Source organism: Melozone crissalis, unplaced genomic scaffold (genome assembly GCF_028551555.1).
Source record: "Melozone crissalis strain CALT ecotype California unplaced genomic scaffold, PUWL_Pcris_2 ptg000012l_1, whole genome shotgun sequence".
NCBI classification, from domain to species: domain Eukaryota; kingdom Metazoa; phylum Chordata; class Aves; order Passeriformes; family Passerellidae; genus Melozone; species Melozone crissalis.
The window spans coordinates 8,999,535-9,016,768 of NW_026535790.1; the positions used below are offsets into that span (position 1 = coordinate 8,999,535).

Below are 17,234 nucleotides of genomic sequence, written 5' to 3' on the forward strand. Positions count from 1 at the left end.
ATCAGGGGAAAAAAACTGTGGAAGAAAAAGGAGAAAACATTCTTGAGGATATGTGGTATTGGAACCACTTTTGCCATCAACCTACAAATTTTCAGAAGGAAGGAAGTGCAAGTGATTCAAACTGTGGAATGGGAGAAAGACTCAGGTGCATACAGAGGTCTAATTTTTTTAACTACAGGTTGTATAAACATCTTCCTTAAAAAAAAAAAAATTGGTGAACCTACATGGCTTTGAAAATTACAAATAAATGAGAAATTAATAAGAAGATATGTTTGTCCTGAGGTGGGTATCAGCAAATCATTAACATCCAAAACCTACCACTGTAACATTCTCAAATTCTTTCAGTGTGGAAGGGAAAATGCATCTCTTTTTAATGCTTCTCTTCATCATGATGAATTTGTGATGTACTTAAATGGTTAAAGTTGAGGCAAAAGAAGACCCAAAATGCTTTAGGTTAAGGTGCAAATGGCGCACAATTAACAATGGTGTAAATGATTACACTAAAAAAGTTACCCCACAGGAAGAATTCTGCTGCTTGGTCTGTTTTGTGCCACATTCTGTTCTCATTACTCCAGAAGAAGTAAAGTCAGAGGGGTTTCACTCCAAAACCTTTATGAAGGAGTTTCCAGGTTTCACATCTCCAGGAAACAGCTGATCCTTACAGTGCCTCTTATGGGAAACATGTCCTAACAGGTGAGTGAAATGAAAGAAGAGGATCTCCCCCTGCAGCTCCTGATCTCTCCTGTCCACAGCAGAAAGGTGAGCAAAATGTTATTTATATGCACTCTTCATGCTGATGATCACTGAGCAAAGCAAATGGTATTAAATCAGGAGTAATCATTTTTGAGTCTCACTCCTCATTCTGAGAACTTTGCCATTACTGGTTCTTTTCCTCAGTTTCCTGTATTCATTTTCACCTCTACATTTGCGGGTGAGAAAGTGATAAAAACTTGAAGGTTCTCACAATATTCTTGGAGGATGTTTTTGTACAGCACTAGGGAATCCCAAACTCCAAATGTGTTTCATCTTGTCAGTCTTGAATATCATTTCCCTAAATATTCCTAAATATTATGTCCCTCCTCTTTCTCTATAGGCTAATGTGTAGATTTTGCCATTCTAATGCTCTGGAATGCGCAAGTTACAGCTAAATCAGAGAATTAGAGCAGACTGAGAAAGGAGAAACATCTGCCTAAGTGATTAAGGATTGTTTACAAGTGGTCAGTGTTTCTCTGCACAATGTCCAAGGATTGTGGAGAACACCAAGAATTTCTGCTGCTTTTGACAAAATATCTCTCTGGGGGGGAAATCTGCATCCAGACTATTCATGTTGGCAGACACCACTGAAAAAATTAAGTTGTGTTAAGTTCTGGGTATTTGAACTCATTTGCCTGATGGGCAGATTAAATAAGGTTAAATTAACCTGTATAAGGTTCTGCTAAGGAAAAAGGCAATAGTTCCAATGTTAAATAAGTAACTTTTCTTGAGGAATAAAATGTCACCAATGCTGAAATCTGTGCATCAAAGATGTGAGAATAAACAGCTACAACTGAAGACATGGGACAAGGGGCAAAAGACATAGGCAGGCCCATGATCTGTTTTTTTGGTTCCTGTGGGATTCCTAGAGATGAAATTTCCTTGTAGGAAATGTTTAATAACATCCTTTGCTCTTTCACCTTTGTGAGCAGAGGCAAAGATTGCTCCTGAGAATCTTCTATGGAAACATGTATACATTTAAAGCAACCAAAAGACACATAATGGGTCACATTCCTTTGCCAAATCTGTAAATTGTGAAGCCCTCTAGGATTTACTCCTGCCCCAACTGACAGCAGAGAATATTTCTGGCAGTCAGGGCATGTAGTGACATTGTGTGTTAGTTTGTTTATTACCTTCTGTTAGGAATCTTGGCAAAGAAGAATGAGAATGTACATACATGACAAAATAGGGATGCTGTTCCTGAGAAAGGATAAAGATTAAAGTTTTAAGCAAGGAGTATAACTGGTCATTAGTAACTGTCTCCAGGAATGAATTTTCAGCTCCCTCAACAATACCTGTAAAATAAGCAGAATCAGCTACCAAATTAAAAAGTCATGTAACAAAACAAACAACAGGACTAAATCTTTATTAATGATCTTTATCAAATGTTTAACCTAATTAATGGTTTGTAACAGTCTCAGAGAGAAGTTTAAGTCCCAAATATTTCTAGGGTGATGTTTGCTGTATCTTTTCCTCTGCAATGGTCAGTCCAGCTTGTTGGGTGGCTGTGATGGTGACTTTCAAAGTTGAATGTAAAGATGGATCATTTTCAGCTGAAATAAGTATATTATCCATATAACGATAAACAATTGCTTCTGGATGATTCTGGTGAAGGGGTGCCAAAACTTTACCTTTATGCATGGTTTACTAGGCTTTTGCTTTATATCTACAAAGTCTGGAGCAGGTGTGTTACCATTAGGGATTTGCATGAGGGCTTTCCTTGCTGCATTTTTAATATCATCAGGCACTGGCTTTGGGAGGTTGGCAGGCTACTCTCGGGGCTGGGTATGAGCTCCCTCCCCAGCTGAGTGTTCTAGTGTTAGCATTGCCTGTGCCTGGTCCTCAGCACTGTAAAGCAACAACTGATTTAACATGCAACAATTGATGTAACAATCTCTTCCACCCCCTTTCCCACAGGGTGAATTCAGCCGGAGACAGCAGCACAGTCTTCACGTGCTGTATGTCATGAGGGGTTAAAAGAGATGCAGTGAAAATAGCTTGCATTCGACTGCTGAAGAAAGGAGAAGCCTGTCCATAGCTTTCGGCAGCCTTACAGTCTTTGTATTTCCCTGTAGGCTCGAGGTTCCCATGTAGGACCAGCTCTTCCCCTCCTGTTCTTTACCATACTAGTCTGGCTCTTCTGCCACGGATCAGTGGAATCGCTGGCTCTAGAAGGGATTAGGTTTTCCTCTGAGGAGGGCGGAGGATGCAAGCACAGTGGTGTTCCTGCTGGAAGGGTAAAGGCAGAGCTGGTGCTCTGGCGCAGGCACAGCCATGGGGACATTGGCACGGCCAAGTTGGAGAGCAGCGCTGCCCAGAGCACGGTGGGCGTGGCTCTGGCTGCCCAGGAGGGGCGTGGCCCGGGGCATGCTGGGAGCTGTAGTCAGGAGCGGTGGGGTGCAGTTGAAGGGGGACCGTTGAGGCAGCAGGGTGCCTCTGGTGGCATAGGCGTTAGCAGAGTGGTTAGCAGGTAATACAACACGATATTCAGATGGACAGGAGAGAGGTTGGGGTGGTGAGGAGCAGGAAAGGCAGGGGAGATCCGAGAGGGATCCCAAGCAGAGCACGCAGAAGGGAATGCAGGGTAGCTGAGTAACTTGTGTCGAGTTCCATTCTAGGGCAGTCTGCGGGAGCACAGGGGAAGGAACACGAAAGGGCAGGGGTTGCGATTTGCACTGCTTCTGAGTCTGGGACAGGTTGCACCCTTGCGTTCCATCTCCAGGGTGAGGGAGTTAAAAGCAGTCTCGGTTTGGGAAGGGATCCTGCACAGTGAAGTGGCCCCGGACCCCCCGGATTCCTGCCGCACCAGCAAGGCCAGGGAGGGGCCGAGCGCCGGCAGTTGCTGCTCTTTGGCTTTGAGCGTTCTGAGAATCACACAGAAAGCAGGCACACCACGAGACGGTCCCCCTTGGTAGCTAGGTCATAAAGCGTGACACCCACAAAATTCCAAAATCCCACAGAGAAGATTCCACAGTCCGTGCCGTGTTGAGCAGCACTGCACGAGGCCGAGCCGGGGCTGCAGCTGGTGAGGCACAAGCGGCCGGGCTGGGCTGGGCTGGGCCCTGTGGGCGGGTGAGAGCAGGGCCCTGGCCGCGGCAGAGCCTGGCACAGCGCTACTGGCTACAGTTGCCAGGAAGTTCCGAAACACCCAAATTAGGGGGTTTTAACTCGTGATTTTTGGCCTTTCTTCTGTGGACCGCTAAGAAAAATTTAGAGTTATTTGTCCCTGTCTGGTCTTGACAGTCTTATTCCCATAATAATCGGGATTAGGTGGGGTATGCCCAGCGGGTTGGGGTAGGAGCAGCAGGAATAAGTGTCTCTTTTCTCTACTTACCTGCTTTTTCTGGCAGGCATCCAAAAGATCTGACTCCGAGGGTTGCTTGTAACCATGTCAGGCCTGCTGATTTAATCCACAGCAGAGAAAATAAAAGGTCCTTATGACTGGTAAAACCCAGTGAAATCAAACAGAAGATCCCGCAATATGAGGTCCCTGTTTGGGCGCCAGTCATTGTAGTTTTCACTCGCTGCAACCCGTAGTTCAACTTGGCTGGGGAAACTGACAAAAAAAGGGATGGGAATGATGGTCTTGCCCAAAAAAAAAAACCCAAAAAAACTTTATTAGTAAAATAATAAACATGGAAACTGCAGAGTCTGGGGGCATGATCCAAAGATGGGGGGGAGGGGGTGTGGCAAATATTACAAGGTATAGGGATCTTCTAAGGGCGAGGATCCTGTCAGGAATGTGAACTCAGAACATGACCTTATTTGTAAAAGGTACTGAACCAAGTGAGAACAAGAACCAGAAACCTGATCAAATGTAGGATAGATCTATTAACATATTGGTTCCCATGACCCCACTCTTCTTGCCATGAGAAGTTTTTATCAGTGTCCTGTTTCCCATGGCCTCAGGCTGATGCCCCCTGCCTATGCTGCTGAGGTTAAGCCACCATTTATTCCAGCTGGATGAGATTCCACAGTTGTTGTTTTTGTTGCAGGATTCATAGCAGCAACTCTGCTAATTTTATTAAACTCAAGGTGACTATGCTTATTCCTTCTATGTAGCATAATGTTAAATATTCACGTCACAAAAATACAGGTAACATGATATAAAACGAGGATGTGTGTAAGCAACCTATTTATTCAAGCTGGTTTGCATTCATTTATCCAACATCGTACATGGGACAGCATCCAATAACTGGATTTGCTTAATGTCTTTTCTTTCATTCCAGGTGACTGATTCCTTAGATGTACACCTGATTCCTTCGCCTCATCATCTGATAAAACATCATTTATCATGAGGACATTTCTTAAATCCTGGATTCCTCAGTGTTTGTGGATTCTCAGGTCACCTTCCAGAACATTCCATGGAAACAACAGGCTTCTTACATCTTCGATAGTTTCCCATTTTGAATCTATAATCCAGGGTGAAAAGGAAGTGCCAGAATATTTCAACTTTGCAAGTGATGTCTTAGATAAGTGGACACAACTGGAAAAGGTAGTATTTGTCTTTTCTTTTATAGACATTGAATTGTAGTTTAACCCCAGCTGTCAACTGAGAACCACAGAGCCCCTGGATCTCACACACACACATCCACACACATCCAGCGGGATGGGGAGGAGAAACAGGAGGAAAAAAGGTAAAACCCATGAGTTGAGGAAAGAACTGTTTAAGAATTGAAATATAATAATAATAATCATCATATTAGTAGCAGTAGTAGCTCACTGCCCACTGGTTGATGCCCAGCCCATCCCCAAACCCCTCCCAGCAAACTTCCTCCCAGGTTGTAAACTGAGCAGGACCTCCTGTGATGTGGAATATCCCTTCAGGCAGTTCAGGTCAGCTGTCCTGTCCACGATCTCTCCCAGCTTCTTGTGCAGCTCTTTGTTGGCAGAGTGTGGGAAACTGGAAAGTCCTTGACTTACAGTAAGCACTGCTTAGCAACAACTAAAGCATCAGTGTGTTATCAATACTGCACTGATCCTAAATTCATAACCTACACACTTTACCAGGACATAGTAAGAAAATTGACTTCATTCCAGACTGAATGAGGAGACAGTGGAAAGAATGTCAGATGGTACAAATCCGTTTTCCTCATGAGTACTAGGCAGTATCGGCTGCAGAGTGGAAAGCATTATTTTATTTTGGTTATCAGAAATACAGGTGTCACTCTAAGAGAGTGATTGCCAGGGATGATTTGCTTAGTTAAGCATTATTTTGTATTTAAGTGAAACTTTTTAAAGTTTTTCTTATTATTATGTCTTCTTATGTGTTGAAGGAGGGAAGAAAACCAGGAAATCCAGCTTTCTGGTGGGTCAATGATAAGGGAGAGGAGGTGAAGTGGAGCTTTGAGGAGCTGGGCTCTCTGTCCAAGAAGGCAGCCAATGTCCTTTCTGAGGCCTGTGGTTTGGGGAGAGGAGACAGAATTGTGGCAATTCTGCCTCGTGTTCCTGAGTGGTGGCTCCTGAACGTGGCCTGCATGCGAGCGGGTGAGTGACTCACGGACTCGGTGGCTGCAGACAGAAAGCAAAGAGAGCCTACAAGCCATCTATTAGATGAGGGTGAAGAAAATGCACACAGGAATATTCTGTTGGAGCCTCTACAGCTGCTCTTTTGGCTAGAGGGAGAATTGGCAGCAGCCACACAGGAAGCACAGACATGGTCCAGTCAAAATCAGTGAATTCAGCCAGTGAGGGCTGAATGGCTGCAACCAAAGGCCACACTTGGCCACATACATTGGAAGGGAGCTGAATTTATAATGGAAGAACTTATATGATTGGAGTCATTAATAATTCAATAGATCTATTTTGCCCTGCTTTTAAACTGATAAACATCCATGATTGATATAATCAGCATCAACAGAGAGACGTAATCAAGTCATTTTGGGAAATGCTGACTTTTCTCAATTCCTTCTTGCTTTTTTCCAGGAATTGTCTTTTTTCCAGGAACAACTCAACTAACTGCCAAAGACATCTTATACCGACTCCAGGCTTCAAAGGCCAAGTGCATTGTTACCGATGATGCCCTGGCACCTGTAGTGGAATCTGTCCTGTCTGACACCCAGTTCCTGAAAACCAAACTCATTGTAGGCCAGGGGAGCAGGGATGGGTGGCTGAACTTCAAAGAACTCCTTGCGTGAGTATCCAGCTCTTTTCTTTCCAGTTCTTTGAGGTTTTGGGAGCTGTATCAGTCAGGTGACATTGCTGAGTTGTGGGGGTAATTTTCAAAATATGAATGAGTTACATTTCTGTCAACTTGCAGCACTGTGATTACACTGCATTAAGTACATATTCATGCAACCCAGGTTTTGGGACCCAAGTTCAGGTCCTTCAGCTTCTTCTTGCTCTTCACCCTTGTGATTCAGAGTATATGTGACAGGCAAAATGTGTTCTCTAACTTTTCCCTGTGATATATAATGGATTTAGTGAGGTCATATAATTTGAGGCAGCTTTCCTGTTGATTTTGTAAACATTAAAAATACTGCTTCCTTGGTGGAAAACTGCATGCAGTGACCAGAATACATAATTTCTTCTGAAGGGCTGCATCTGCTGAACATATATGTACGAAGACGAGGAGTAACGACCCAATGACTGTGTATTTTACCAGCGGAACTACTGGCTTCCCAAAAATGGTGCTGCATTCCTACTGCAGTTACGGCATTGGATTTGTAATGACTGGCAGGTATTACCTTGCAGTTCCCCCCAGGGTCCTGATTAAGTGCTGTGATCAGCACTAAACTGAACACGAGACCATAACATTCCAGTAAATGTAGGCATTTCATCACTGTAGGATTTGCAGCTTCTTCATCTTTCCTCTCTCATGGTGAAACCCTTGTTATTAAAACCTTCTTGAAGACCCAGGTGAGCTCATTATGTGCAGAGTTGTGTCACTTGCAGGGCTGAAAGCAGAGGAGCAATAAGGAGAGCGTCCCTACAAGCACACCAGAGGAAGTCAAGTGCTCTCATGTTGGGTCAACCTTCCCTGAGAGCCAAAGCAACCTTGGGCTGTTTCATTATACCCTAAAAGTTAAATCTGTGGCTTGGTGCTGATTTGCTTTCCCTGAATGTCTTTTTCATCTCTGCTTTTTCATCTCTGCATCATCAGGCGTTGGCTGGGCTTGACTCCTTCAGATATAATGTGGAATACCTCTGATACTGGCTGGGCAAAATCAGCCTACTGCAGTGTTTTTTCACCATGGATCTGTGGAGCCTGTGTCTTTATACACCATATGCCAGTGTTTCAACCAGAAATTATTGGAACTGTGAGTAATCCCCGCATCCCAAGCAATCCAAAGGTACCAGAATGCCTATTCCTCTTTCCTGCTCTTTTTCAAAACCGCTCAGCTGGTTGATTCTCCTCAACATTGGCCTCTTGTGTGGGGCAGAAACCTTGACTTTCCCAAGAATACTGGAAAAGTTGTAGTAGTGTTCCCTATCTCAATTAGGCTTGAGCCTGGGACACAGACACCTTGGAAACCCCCCCAAAAAACGCCTAACTGGAACTACTGCTCTCACTGGTCCTTCATTTACATGAGTGACTTCTGTTGAACAGAAAGGTCCATATTGTGCAGGAGTTGGACTGCCTGGTACAGCATGTTTAGGGTTTTTATGTTGCAGACATTTGAGCATGTAAATTGTGTTAATCATCTGCACATTCACAAGGTCAGGCCCAGCATTTCACTTTCTTTTCAGCACAATAATTTCCTATTTCTCTAGACTCTCTCAAAATATCCCATCACCACCTTCTGCACGGCTCCCACCGGTTACCGCCTGCTGGTCCAACATGACATGAGCAGGTACAGCAGGGCGGGGAGGGAGGCTGGGGTACAATGCTGGGACACCTCTGCAGGCTTAGTTCCTTAGGTTCCTTAATTCTCTTTTACAGTTCAAGGAAACCTAATTAGCAAAGCTTGCTCTCAGTAAAGAACACTCTCTGTTTTCAAATGTGAGAAGAATTAGCCACATCATAGGCTACCTGGGCTTCAGGACTGGCTCTTTGAATAGACAGCACAGAGGAAACAAAGGAGATTTTTTTTTTAAGCTGTCACTTCCTCTGAATTTAGGCTTCACAGTTCAATTGAAGTCAATGTTTTGGGCAGCATTGGATCAGGGAGTTACTGGTGCACCATGGAGTTGTTCTCACATGCTTGAGAATGAAGGGAGCAGTTAGAGGAGTTCCACCTGCTGAGAGTTACTTGGCAGCTGTTCTTCCTGACTTGTTACTCTGTAAAATACCCAGCTTGTGAGAAGTGGTTTGCAAGGGGTTTTCACATCTTTGGTAATGTACTCATTCTTGTCACATTGGTCTTTCATCCTACCAAAAGCCAGTCCAGGTTTTAGCAGAGAGCTCAGGCTCTGTCATCCTATTCAGCCTTTCCTTCAGTCTTAGGTGTACTTGGAAAGCCGAGGAAGTCTGTTTAGTTAAGGTTGCTCACTGCTCATTTTAGGAGTTAAGAGAATTATTTCATTTGCTCTTCCTCTCAAGGTACAAGTTCCCGAGTCTGAAGCACTGTCTAACTGCAGGGGAAGCTCTCAATCCTGAAGTGTTTTCCCAGTGGAGAACCCAGACAGGGGTGGATATCCATGAAGGATATGGCCAGAGTGAAACAGTACGTTTGCATTAATTCTTGTAGTACACCCATTCAAAGGTAAGACTACTAGAGCCAAGGTGTCCTTGATAAATCAATGGAAAAGGTTAGAATCATTTACATGATTTAAAAAAAAAGACTTTGTGTAATTATGATTATACAGTTCCAGAATCAGCAAGCTGCATATCCTAATAGTTTAGACCTCTGCAAAAACCTTGCCAGAGACACTTCACATCAAATAAGTTGTAGGAGATCTCTTTTTCATCTTTACTTCAAAATAACCCCTGAACACATAATTTGCTCCAACTATCAATTTGTCCTGTCTGAGTTTTTAATGGCAAATATTAAACCAGCTCACATCCCAGACTTCTCTGTAAGTGAACATTAACAAAACTATTAAGAGCTAGATCTCAGGCTTTCTCTCATTTTGCCCTTGAAATGGTCCCAAATTAATTCTCCCAATATTGAAATAAGATCCGTAATAATAATCTGCTGTCCTGCAAAATAAAAGTCAAGAGTTTGCAAGACAATCCACTGGCTCAGACTCAAAAGAAAAAAGCTCTCACAGGTCTGACCTGAAATGCCTCTCAACCCCTTGTGGTGTTCTCAAAAAACCATAGCGCTTTGGTCCCCATTTAGCCCTTGTCACACAAACTCATGGAAAGATGCCTAATGCAAACAGTAACAAAATTTACAAGATATTGCTACAATTTCAAAAAATATTTTAAAAATCTATTCTGCAGGTGGCACTCTGTGCCAATGTAAAAGGAATGAAAATTAAACCTGGCTCTTTGGGAAAACCTGTTCCCCCTTTTGATGTCCAGGTATGTGGCAGTTGTGGGTAGAAGAGTAAGGCAGTGCTGTGTCCCTTCTGTGGCCTGCACTGAGCTGCAGCAGATGTTCCTGTGAGCTGATCAAAGCAGCCCTGCTGTGTGTGTCCTTTCTGCAGATCGTAGATGAGCAAGGGGCTGTGGTGCCTCAAGGAGAAGAGGGCACCATTGCTGTCCGGGTGAAGCCCAAACGGCCCTTCTGTCTGTTCTCCGAGTACTTGGTGAGCCTGACTTGCTGTGCCTGTGTCTGCTCAGGCACCCAGGGGACACCCAGGGCAAAGGTCTGCCAGGAGCAGAACTCCATGCAGAATTCTCAGAAAGTCTCACTGGGTTATGTGAGGACTTTGAGCCTGATCAGTGTGTGGTGATGCTGAGGGGCAGGGCATTCTTAAGAAAGCATAGACCCAGGCAAGCTTAAAGACATTCTCCCCTGCAACTGAACTATCATAATTAATAAGCTATCTATGTTTTTAATCCTTTTCTGAACCCCCATAATATTTGGATATTTGTAGCATACTCAAGCAACAACTTGTAAAATGTAATTGCTCACTAAGGGATAAGAACCTTCTACAAGACCAATACTATAGCATCTGGTTTTCACGCTGTCTCCTGTTGTCAAAGTGTTTTCTTGTGTGACCAAGAGGTTACACTGGATGTAGAGGTCCTATAGGTCAATGCAAACAATGAAGTTTTCCTGCAGGTGACCTCATTTCAGTTTTGATCCTGTCAGTTAAGGGTAAAAAGTTTATTTTGACATGAGGTTATTGTGGCAACCACTTCCAATGATAAATCATCTCCCTGAACAGAGTGGGTTACACATTTTTGTGGGTCACACATTTGCTTTGATGGATGGGCGTTTTGATAGAGCACAACTTTTCTCTCTAGAACAGAAATCTCTACATACATTCTTTAGTGTGTAGTGCTCTTTTCCACCTGCTACACACTTCAGGTGCCAAACTGCTAATTAACATGGCTTTTTAGTTGAAAACATGAAACAGTACTGAACGCGCTTATTTTGAGAACAACTGAACAAATTATTTTTGTCATTTTTTTGCATCACTGCTAAGGAAATGCATTATGTTTCAGTAATAATCAGGTATCTTTTCTGAAATATTTGATTGTTGCCAGGATAATCCAGAGAAAACTGCTGCCACTCTGTGTGGAGATTTTTATCTCACTGGAGACAGAGGCTTTATGGATGAAGAGGGATATATCTGGTTTGTTGGAAGAGCTGATGATATCATTAACTCTGCTGGGTAAGGCATCTCCTGTTAGATCTGCCGGATGAAATGCAGCCTGGCAAGGCCAAGGATTGGTCCCTGCTGCTGGGCTGAGCTGTCTCTGTGCTCCCCAGGTACCGCATTGGCCCCTTTGAGGTGGAGAGTGCATTGATAGAGCACCCAGCAGTGGTGGAGGCGGCTGTGGTCAGCAGTCCCGACCCAGTGCGAGGGGAGGTAAAGCAAAATAGGGAAAAAATATCCTTAAAAGAAATACCCTTTCTACTAAGTATCAACTTCCTTATATGTATTAGGCTTCCCTGGAATTCAATCTGTTGAATATTTTAAAAAAAGGCTAATTTTTTTTTAAATCCATATCTTAACCAAACTTTCAATATCAGAATTATTTCTTTGTTTGCCGTTTTTATGTGGAAAAATATTTTAGCTTTTCAGACTAATTAAGAGATGTTTTTGTCTAAGCAATGAAATTTTGATTATTTCTTGTTTTGTCACTTAGTGCAGTGTAGCAGTGACATCCAGAGTGTTTTATTTTGTCTTATATTTTCAACTTTGCAACATTTCTTTGAGCAACAGAGTCAAGATTTTCATCTTAATTAGGATATAACTTAAAGGGAAAAAAGAAAAAAACCCCCTGCTCCAGAATAGGTCCTTCATAGCACAGCATTCTCTAGTAAACAGCTAATGAAAAAGGAAAACAAAGAAAAAGATCAAATTTTGGCATTCTGAATTTTGACATCCACTTTTCAAAACAAATGTATTCCCTTATTGCCACCTCTGGAAGTTAATGGAACCCTTTCATTTTTGTGGCACAGGTGGTCAAAGCTTTTGTTGTTTTAGCTCCTCCCTATGAATCACACGATCAAAAAAAATTAGCTGATGAGCTTCAACAACATGTCAAGAAGGTGACTGCCCCATACAAGTATCCAAGGAAGGTAAGTACAGCCCAAAAAGACAGGTTCTCGCATTGTACCTGAAGTTGTGCATTTTTTCTCCCACCTCAGCTCTTCTTCAACACCTTTCTGACAAACTCTCCAACCAGAGTTAGATAAAATGAAAGTAGATGACAGGGTCTGCTGCAGCTGCAGCCTTGGGTTGGCTGTGTGAGCTCGAATGCAACCAGGGGGAGGCAATGGTCGTGAAATTTTACTTCATGACGCCCAGTCTTTCTTTCATGGAGTACTGGGCTTTTCACAGCTGCTCAAATGGGCAAGGCATTCAGTCAGCATTTCATCATCCCAGCCCTGGCTCTGCAGCTTCCCATCCTTTTATCCCCAGCCATAATGAAAATGTGTCTTTCCTTCAGCTGGGAATTTAAACTGATGTATTTTTGCCTTTCAGGTGGAGTTTGTTAAGGAGCTGCCAAAGACAGTCACTGGGAAAATCCAGAGAAATGTTCTAAGGAGCAAAGAGTGGGGAAAAGCATAAAAAGAGCAAGAGCGATCTGGAAAACAAGGAGAGAAATATTCTATTACCTGTACCAACCATAAGACATCAAACATGGCACATGTTTATGACGGAGAACACGGGAAAACAAGGAGAGAAATATTCTATTACCTGCACCAACCATAAGACATCAAACATGGCACATGTTTATGACCTTGAACACGTGGAAACATTGCAAAAAACAAACTGTGGAAGAAAAAGTAGACAACACTCAAACAAAGTGTAACTACAACTCTTAGAGACATAAAAATAAAAGAGAAGTTAATAAAAATAATCTTTGTCCTGTGGTGGGTACCAGCAGCACATTAATATATTCTTGTCAATAACTACCACTGCACCATTCTCAAATTCTTTCAGAGTGGGAAGAAAAAAAATTTCTTTTTAATTCTTCTCTTCATCGTGATGAATTTGTGATGTACTTAAATGGTTAAAGTTGAGGCAAAAGAAGACCCAAAATGCTTTAGGTTAAGGTGCAAATGACGCACAATTAACAATGGTGTAAATGATTACACTAAAAAAGTTACCCCACAGGAAGAATTCTGCTGCTTGGTCTGTTTTGTGCCACATTCTGTTCTCATTATTTCAGAAGAAGTAAAGTCAGAGGGGTTTCACTCCAAAACCTTTATGAAGGAGTTTCCAGGTTTCACATCTCCAGGAAACAGCTGATCCTTACAGTGCCTCTTATGGGAAACATGTCCTAACAGGTGAGTGAAATGAATGAAGAGGATCTCCCCCTGCAGCTCCTGATCTCTCCTGTCCACAGCAGAAAGGTGAGCAAAATGTTATTAATATGCACTCTTCATGCTGATGATCACTGAGCAAAGCAAATGGTATTAAATCAGGAGTAATCATTTTTGAGTCTCACTCCTCATTCTGAGAACTTTGCCATTACTGGTTCTTTTCCTCAGTTTCCTGTATTCATTTTCACCTCTACATTTGCAGGTGAGAAAGTGATAAAAACTCGAAGGTTCTCATAGAATTCCTGGAGGATGTTTTTGTACAGCACTCGGGAATCCCAAACTCCAAATGTGTTTCATCTTGTCAGTCTTGAATATCATTTCCCTAAATATTCCTAAATATTATGTCCCTCCTCTTTCTCTATAGGCTATTGTGTAGATTTTGCCATTCTAATGCTCTGGAATATGCAAGTTACAGCTAAATCAGAGAATTAGAGCAGACTGAGAAAGGAGAAACATCTGCCTAAGTGATTAAGGATTGTTTACAAGTGGTCAGTGTTTCTCTGCACAATGTCCAAGGATTGTGGAGAACACCAAGAATTTCTGCTGCTTTTGACAAAATATCTCTCTGGGGGGGAAATCTGCATCCAGACTATTCATGTTGGCAGACACCACTGAAAAAATTAAGTTGTGTTAAGTTCTGGGTATTTGAACTCATTTGCCTGATGGGCAGATTAAATAAGGTTAAATTAACCTGTATAAGGTTCTGCTAAGGAAAAAGGCAATAGTTCCAATGTTAAATAAGTAACTTTTCTTGAGGAATAAAATGTCACCAATGCTGAAATCTGTGCATCAAAGATGTGAGAATAAACAGCTACAACTGAAGACATGGGACAAGGGGTAAAAGACATAGGCAGGCCCATGATCTGTTTTTTTGGTTCCTGTGGGATTCCTAGAGATGAAATTTCCTTGTAGGAAATGTTTAATAACATCCTTTGCTCTTTCACCTTTGTGAGCAGAGGCAAAGATTGCTCCTGAGAATCTTCTATGGAAACATGTATACATTTAAAGCAACCAAAAGACACATAATGGGTCACATTCCTTTGCCAAATCTGTAAATTGTGAAGCCCTCTAGGATTTACTCCTGCCCCAACTGACAGCAGAGAATATTTCTGGCAGTCAGGGCATGTAGTGACATTGTGTGTTAGTTTGTTTATTACCTTCTGTTAGGAATCTTGGCAAAGAAGAATGAGAATGTACATACATGACAAAATAGGGATGCTGTTCCTGAGAAAGGATAAAGATTAAAGTTTTAAGCAAGGAGTATAACTGGTCATTAGTAACTGTCTCCGGGAATGAATTTTCAGCTCCCTCAACAATACCTGTAAAATAAGCAGAATCAGCTACCAAATTAAAAAGTCATGTAACAAAACAAACAACAGGACTAAATCTTTATTAATGATCTTTATCAAATGTTTAACCTAATTAATGGTTTGTAACAGTCTCAGAGAGAAATTTAAGTCCCAAATATTTCTAGGGTGATGTTTGCTGTATCTTTTCCTCTGCAATGGTCAGTCCAGCTTGTTGGGTGGCTGTGATGGTGACTTTCAAAGTTGAATGTAAAGATGGATCATTTTCAGCTGCAATAAGTATATTATCCATATAACGATAAACAATTGCTTCTGGATGATTCTGGTGAAGGGGTGCCAAAACTTTACCTTTATGCATGGTTTACTAGGCTTTTGCTTTATATCTACAAAGTCTGGAGCAGGTGTGTTACCACTAGGGATTTGCATGAGGGCTTTCCTTGCTGCATTTTTAATATCATCAGGCACTGGCTTTGGGAGGTTGGCAGGCTACTCTTGGGGCTGGGTATGAGCTCCCTCCCCAGCTGAGTGTTCTAGTGTTAGCATTGCCTGTGCCTGGTCCTCAGCACTGTAAAGCAACAACTGATTTAACATGCAACAATTGATGTAACAATCTCTTCCACCCCCTTTCCCACAGGGTGAATTCAGCCGGAGACAGCAGCACAGTCTTCACGTGCTGTATGTCATGAGGGGTTAAAAGAGATGCAGTGAAAATAGCTTGCATTCGACTGCTGAAGAAAGGAGAAGCCTGTCCATAGCTTTCGGCAGCCTTACAGTCTTTGTATTTCCCTGTAGGCTCGAGGTTCCCATGTAGGACCAGCTCTTCCCCTCCTGTTCTTTACCATACTAGTCTGGCTCTTCTGCCACGGATCAGTGGAATCGCTGGCTCTAGAAGGGATTAGGTTTTCCTCTGAGGAGGGCGGAGGATGCAAGCACAGTGGTGTTCCTGCTGGAAGGGTAAAGGCAGAGCTGGTGCTCTGGCGCAGGCACAGCCATGGGGACATTGGCACGGCCAAGTTGGAGAGCAGCGCTGCCCAGAGCACGGTGGGCGTGGCTCTGGCTGCCCAGGAGGGGCGTGGCCCGGGGCATGCTGGGAGCTGTAGTCAGGAGCGGTGGGGTGCAGTTGAAGGGGGACCGTTGAGGCAGCAGGGTGCCTCTGGTGGCATAGGCGTTAGCAGAGTGGTTAGCAGGTAATACAACACGATATTCAGATGGACAGGAGAGAGGTTGGGGTGGTGAGGAGCAGGAAAGGCAGGGGAGATCCGAGAGGGATCCCAAGCAGAGCACGCAGAAGGGAATGCAGGGTAGCTGAGTAACTTGTGTCGAGTTCCATTCTAGGGCAGTCTGCGGGAGCACAGGGGAAGGAACACGAAAGGGCAGGGGTTGCGATTTGCACTGCTTCTGAGTCTGGGACAGGTTGCACCCTTGCGTTCCATCTCCAGGGTGAGGGAGTTAAAAGCAGTCTCGGTTTGGGAAGGGATCCTGCACAGTGAAGTGGCCCCGGACCCCCCGGATTCCTGCCGCACCAGCAAGGCCAGGGAGGGGCCGAGCGCCGGCAGTTGCTGCTCTTTGGCTTTGAGCGTTCTGAGAATCACACAGAAAGCAGGCACACCACGAGACGGTCCCCCTTGGTAGCTAGGTCATAAAGCGTGACACCCACAAAATTCCAAAATCCCACAGAGAAGATTCCACAGTCCGTGCCGTGTTGAGCAGCACTGCACGAGGCCGAGCCGGGGCTGCAGCTGGTGAGGCACAAGCGGCCGGGCTGGGCTGGGCTGGGCCCTGTGGGCGGGTGAGAGCAGGGCCCTGGCCGCGGCAGAGCCTGGCACAGCGCTACTGGCTACAGTTGCCAGGAAGTTCCGAAACACCCAAATTAGGGGGTTTTAACTCGTGATTTTTGGCCTTTCTTCTGTGGACCGCTAAGAAAAATTTAGAGTTATTTGTCCCTGTCTGGTCTTGACAGTCTTATTCCCATAATAATCGGGATTAGGTGGGGTATGCCCAGCGGGTTGGGGTAGGAGCAGCAGGAATAAGTGTCTCTTTTCTCTACTTACCTGCTTTTTCTGGCAGGCATCCAAAAGATCTGACTCCGAGGGTTGCTTGTAACCATGTCAGGCCTGCTGATTTAATCCACAGCAGAGAAAATAAAAGGTCCTTATGACTGGTAAAACCCAGTGAAATCAAACAGAAGATCCCGCAATATGAGGTCCCTGTTTGGGCGCCAGTCATTGTAGTTTTCACTCGCTGCAACCCGTAGTTCAACTTGGCTGGGGAAACTGACAAAAAAAGGGATGGGAATGATGGTCTTGCCCAAAAAAAAAACCCAAAAAAACTTTATTAG

At 43.6% G+C, this 17,234-nt stretch overlaps 1 protein-coding gene across 1 annotated transcript; it reads left to right on the forward strand.

The window, feature by feature from the left end:
• Nucleotides 1-5,047: 5,047 nt before the first annotated feature.
• On the forward strand, nucleotides 5,048-12,831 carry LOC128933813 (acyl-coenzyme A synthetase ACSM3, mitochondrial-like). Its single transcript, XM_054270915.1, has 13 exons — nucleotides 5,048-5,248; nucleotides 6,030-6,240; nucleotides 6,679-6,886; nucleotides 7,289-7,432; nucleotides 7,856-8,012; nucleotides 8,467-8,546; nucleotides 9,236-9,359; nucleotides 10,082-10,162; nucleotides 10,288-10,389; nucleotides 11,297-11,424; nucleotides 11,523-11,622; nucleotides 12,219-12,338; nucleotides 12,745-12,831. The coding sequence occupies exons 1-13, from the start codon at nucleotides 5,048-5,050 to the stop codon at nucleotides 12,829-12,831; spliced, it is 1,743 nt and encodes a 580-aa protein (XP_054126890.1).
• Nucleotides 12,832-17,234: the final 4,403 nt, after the last annotated feature.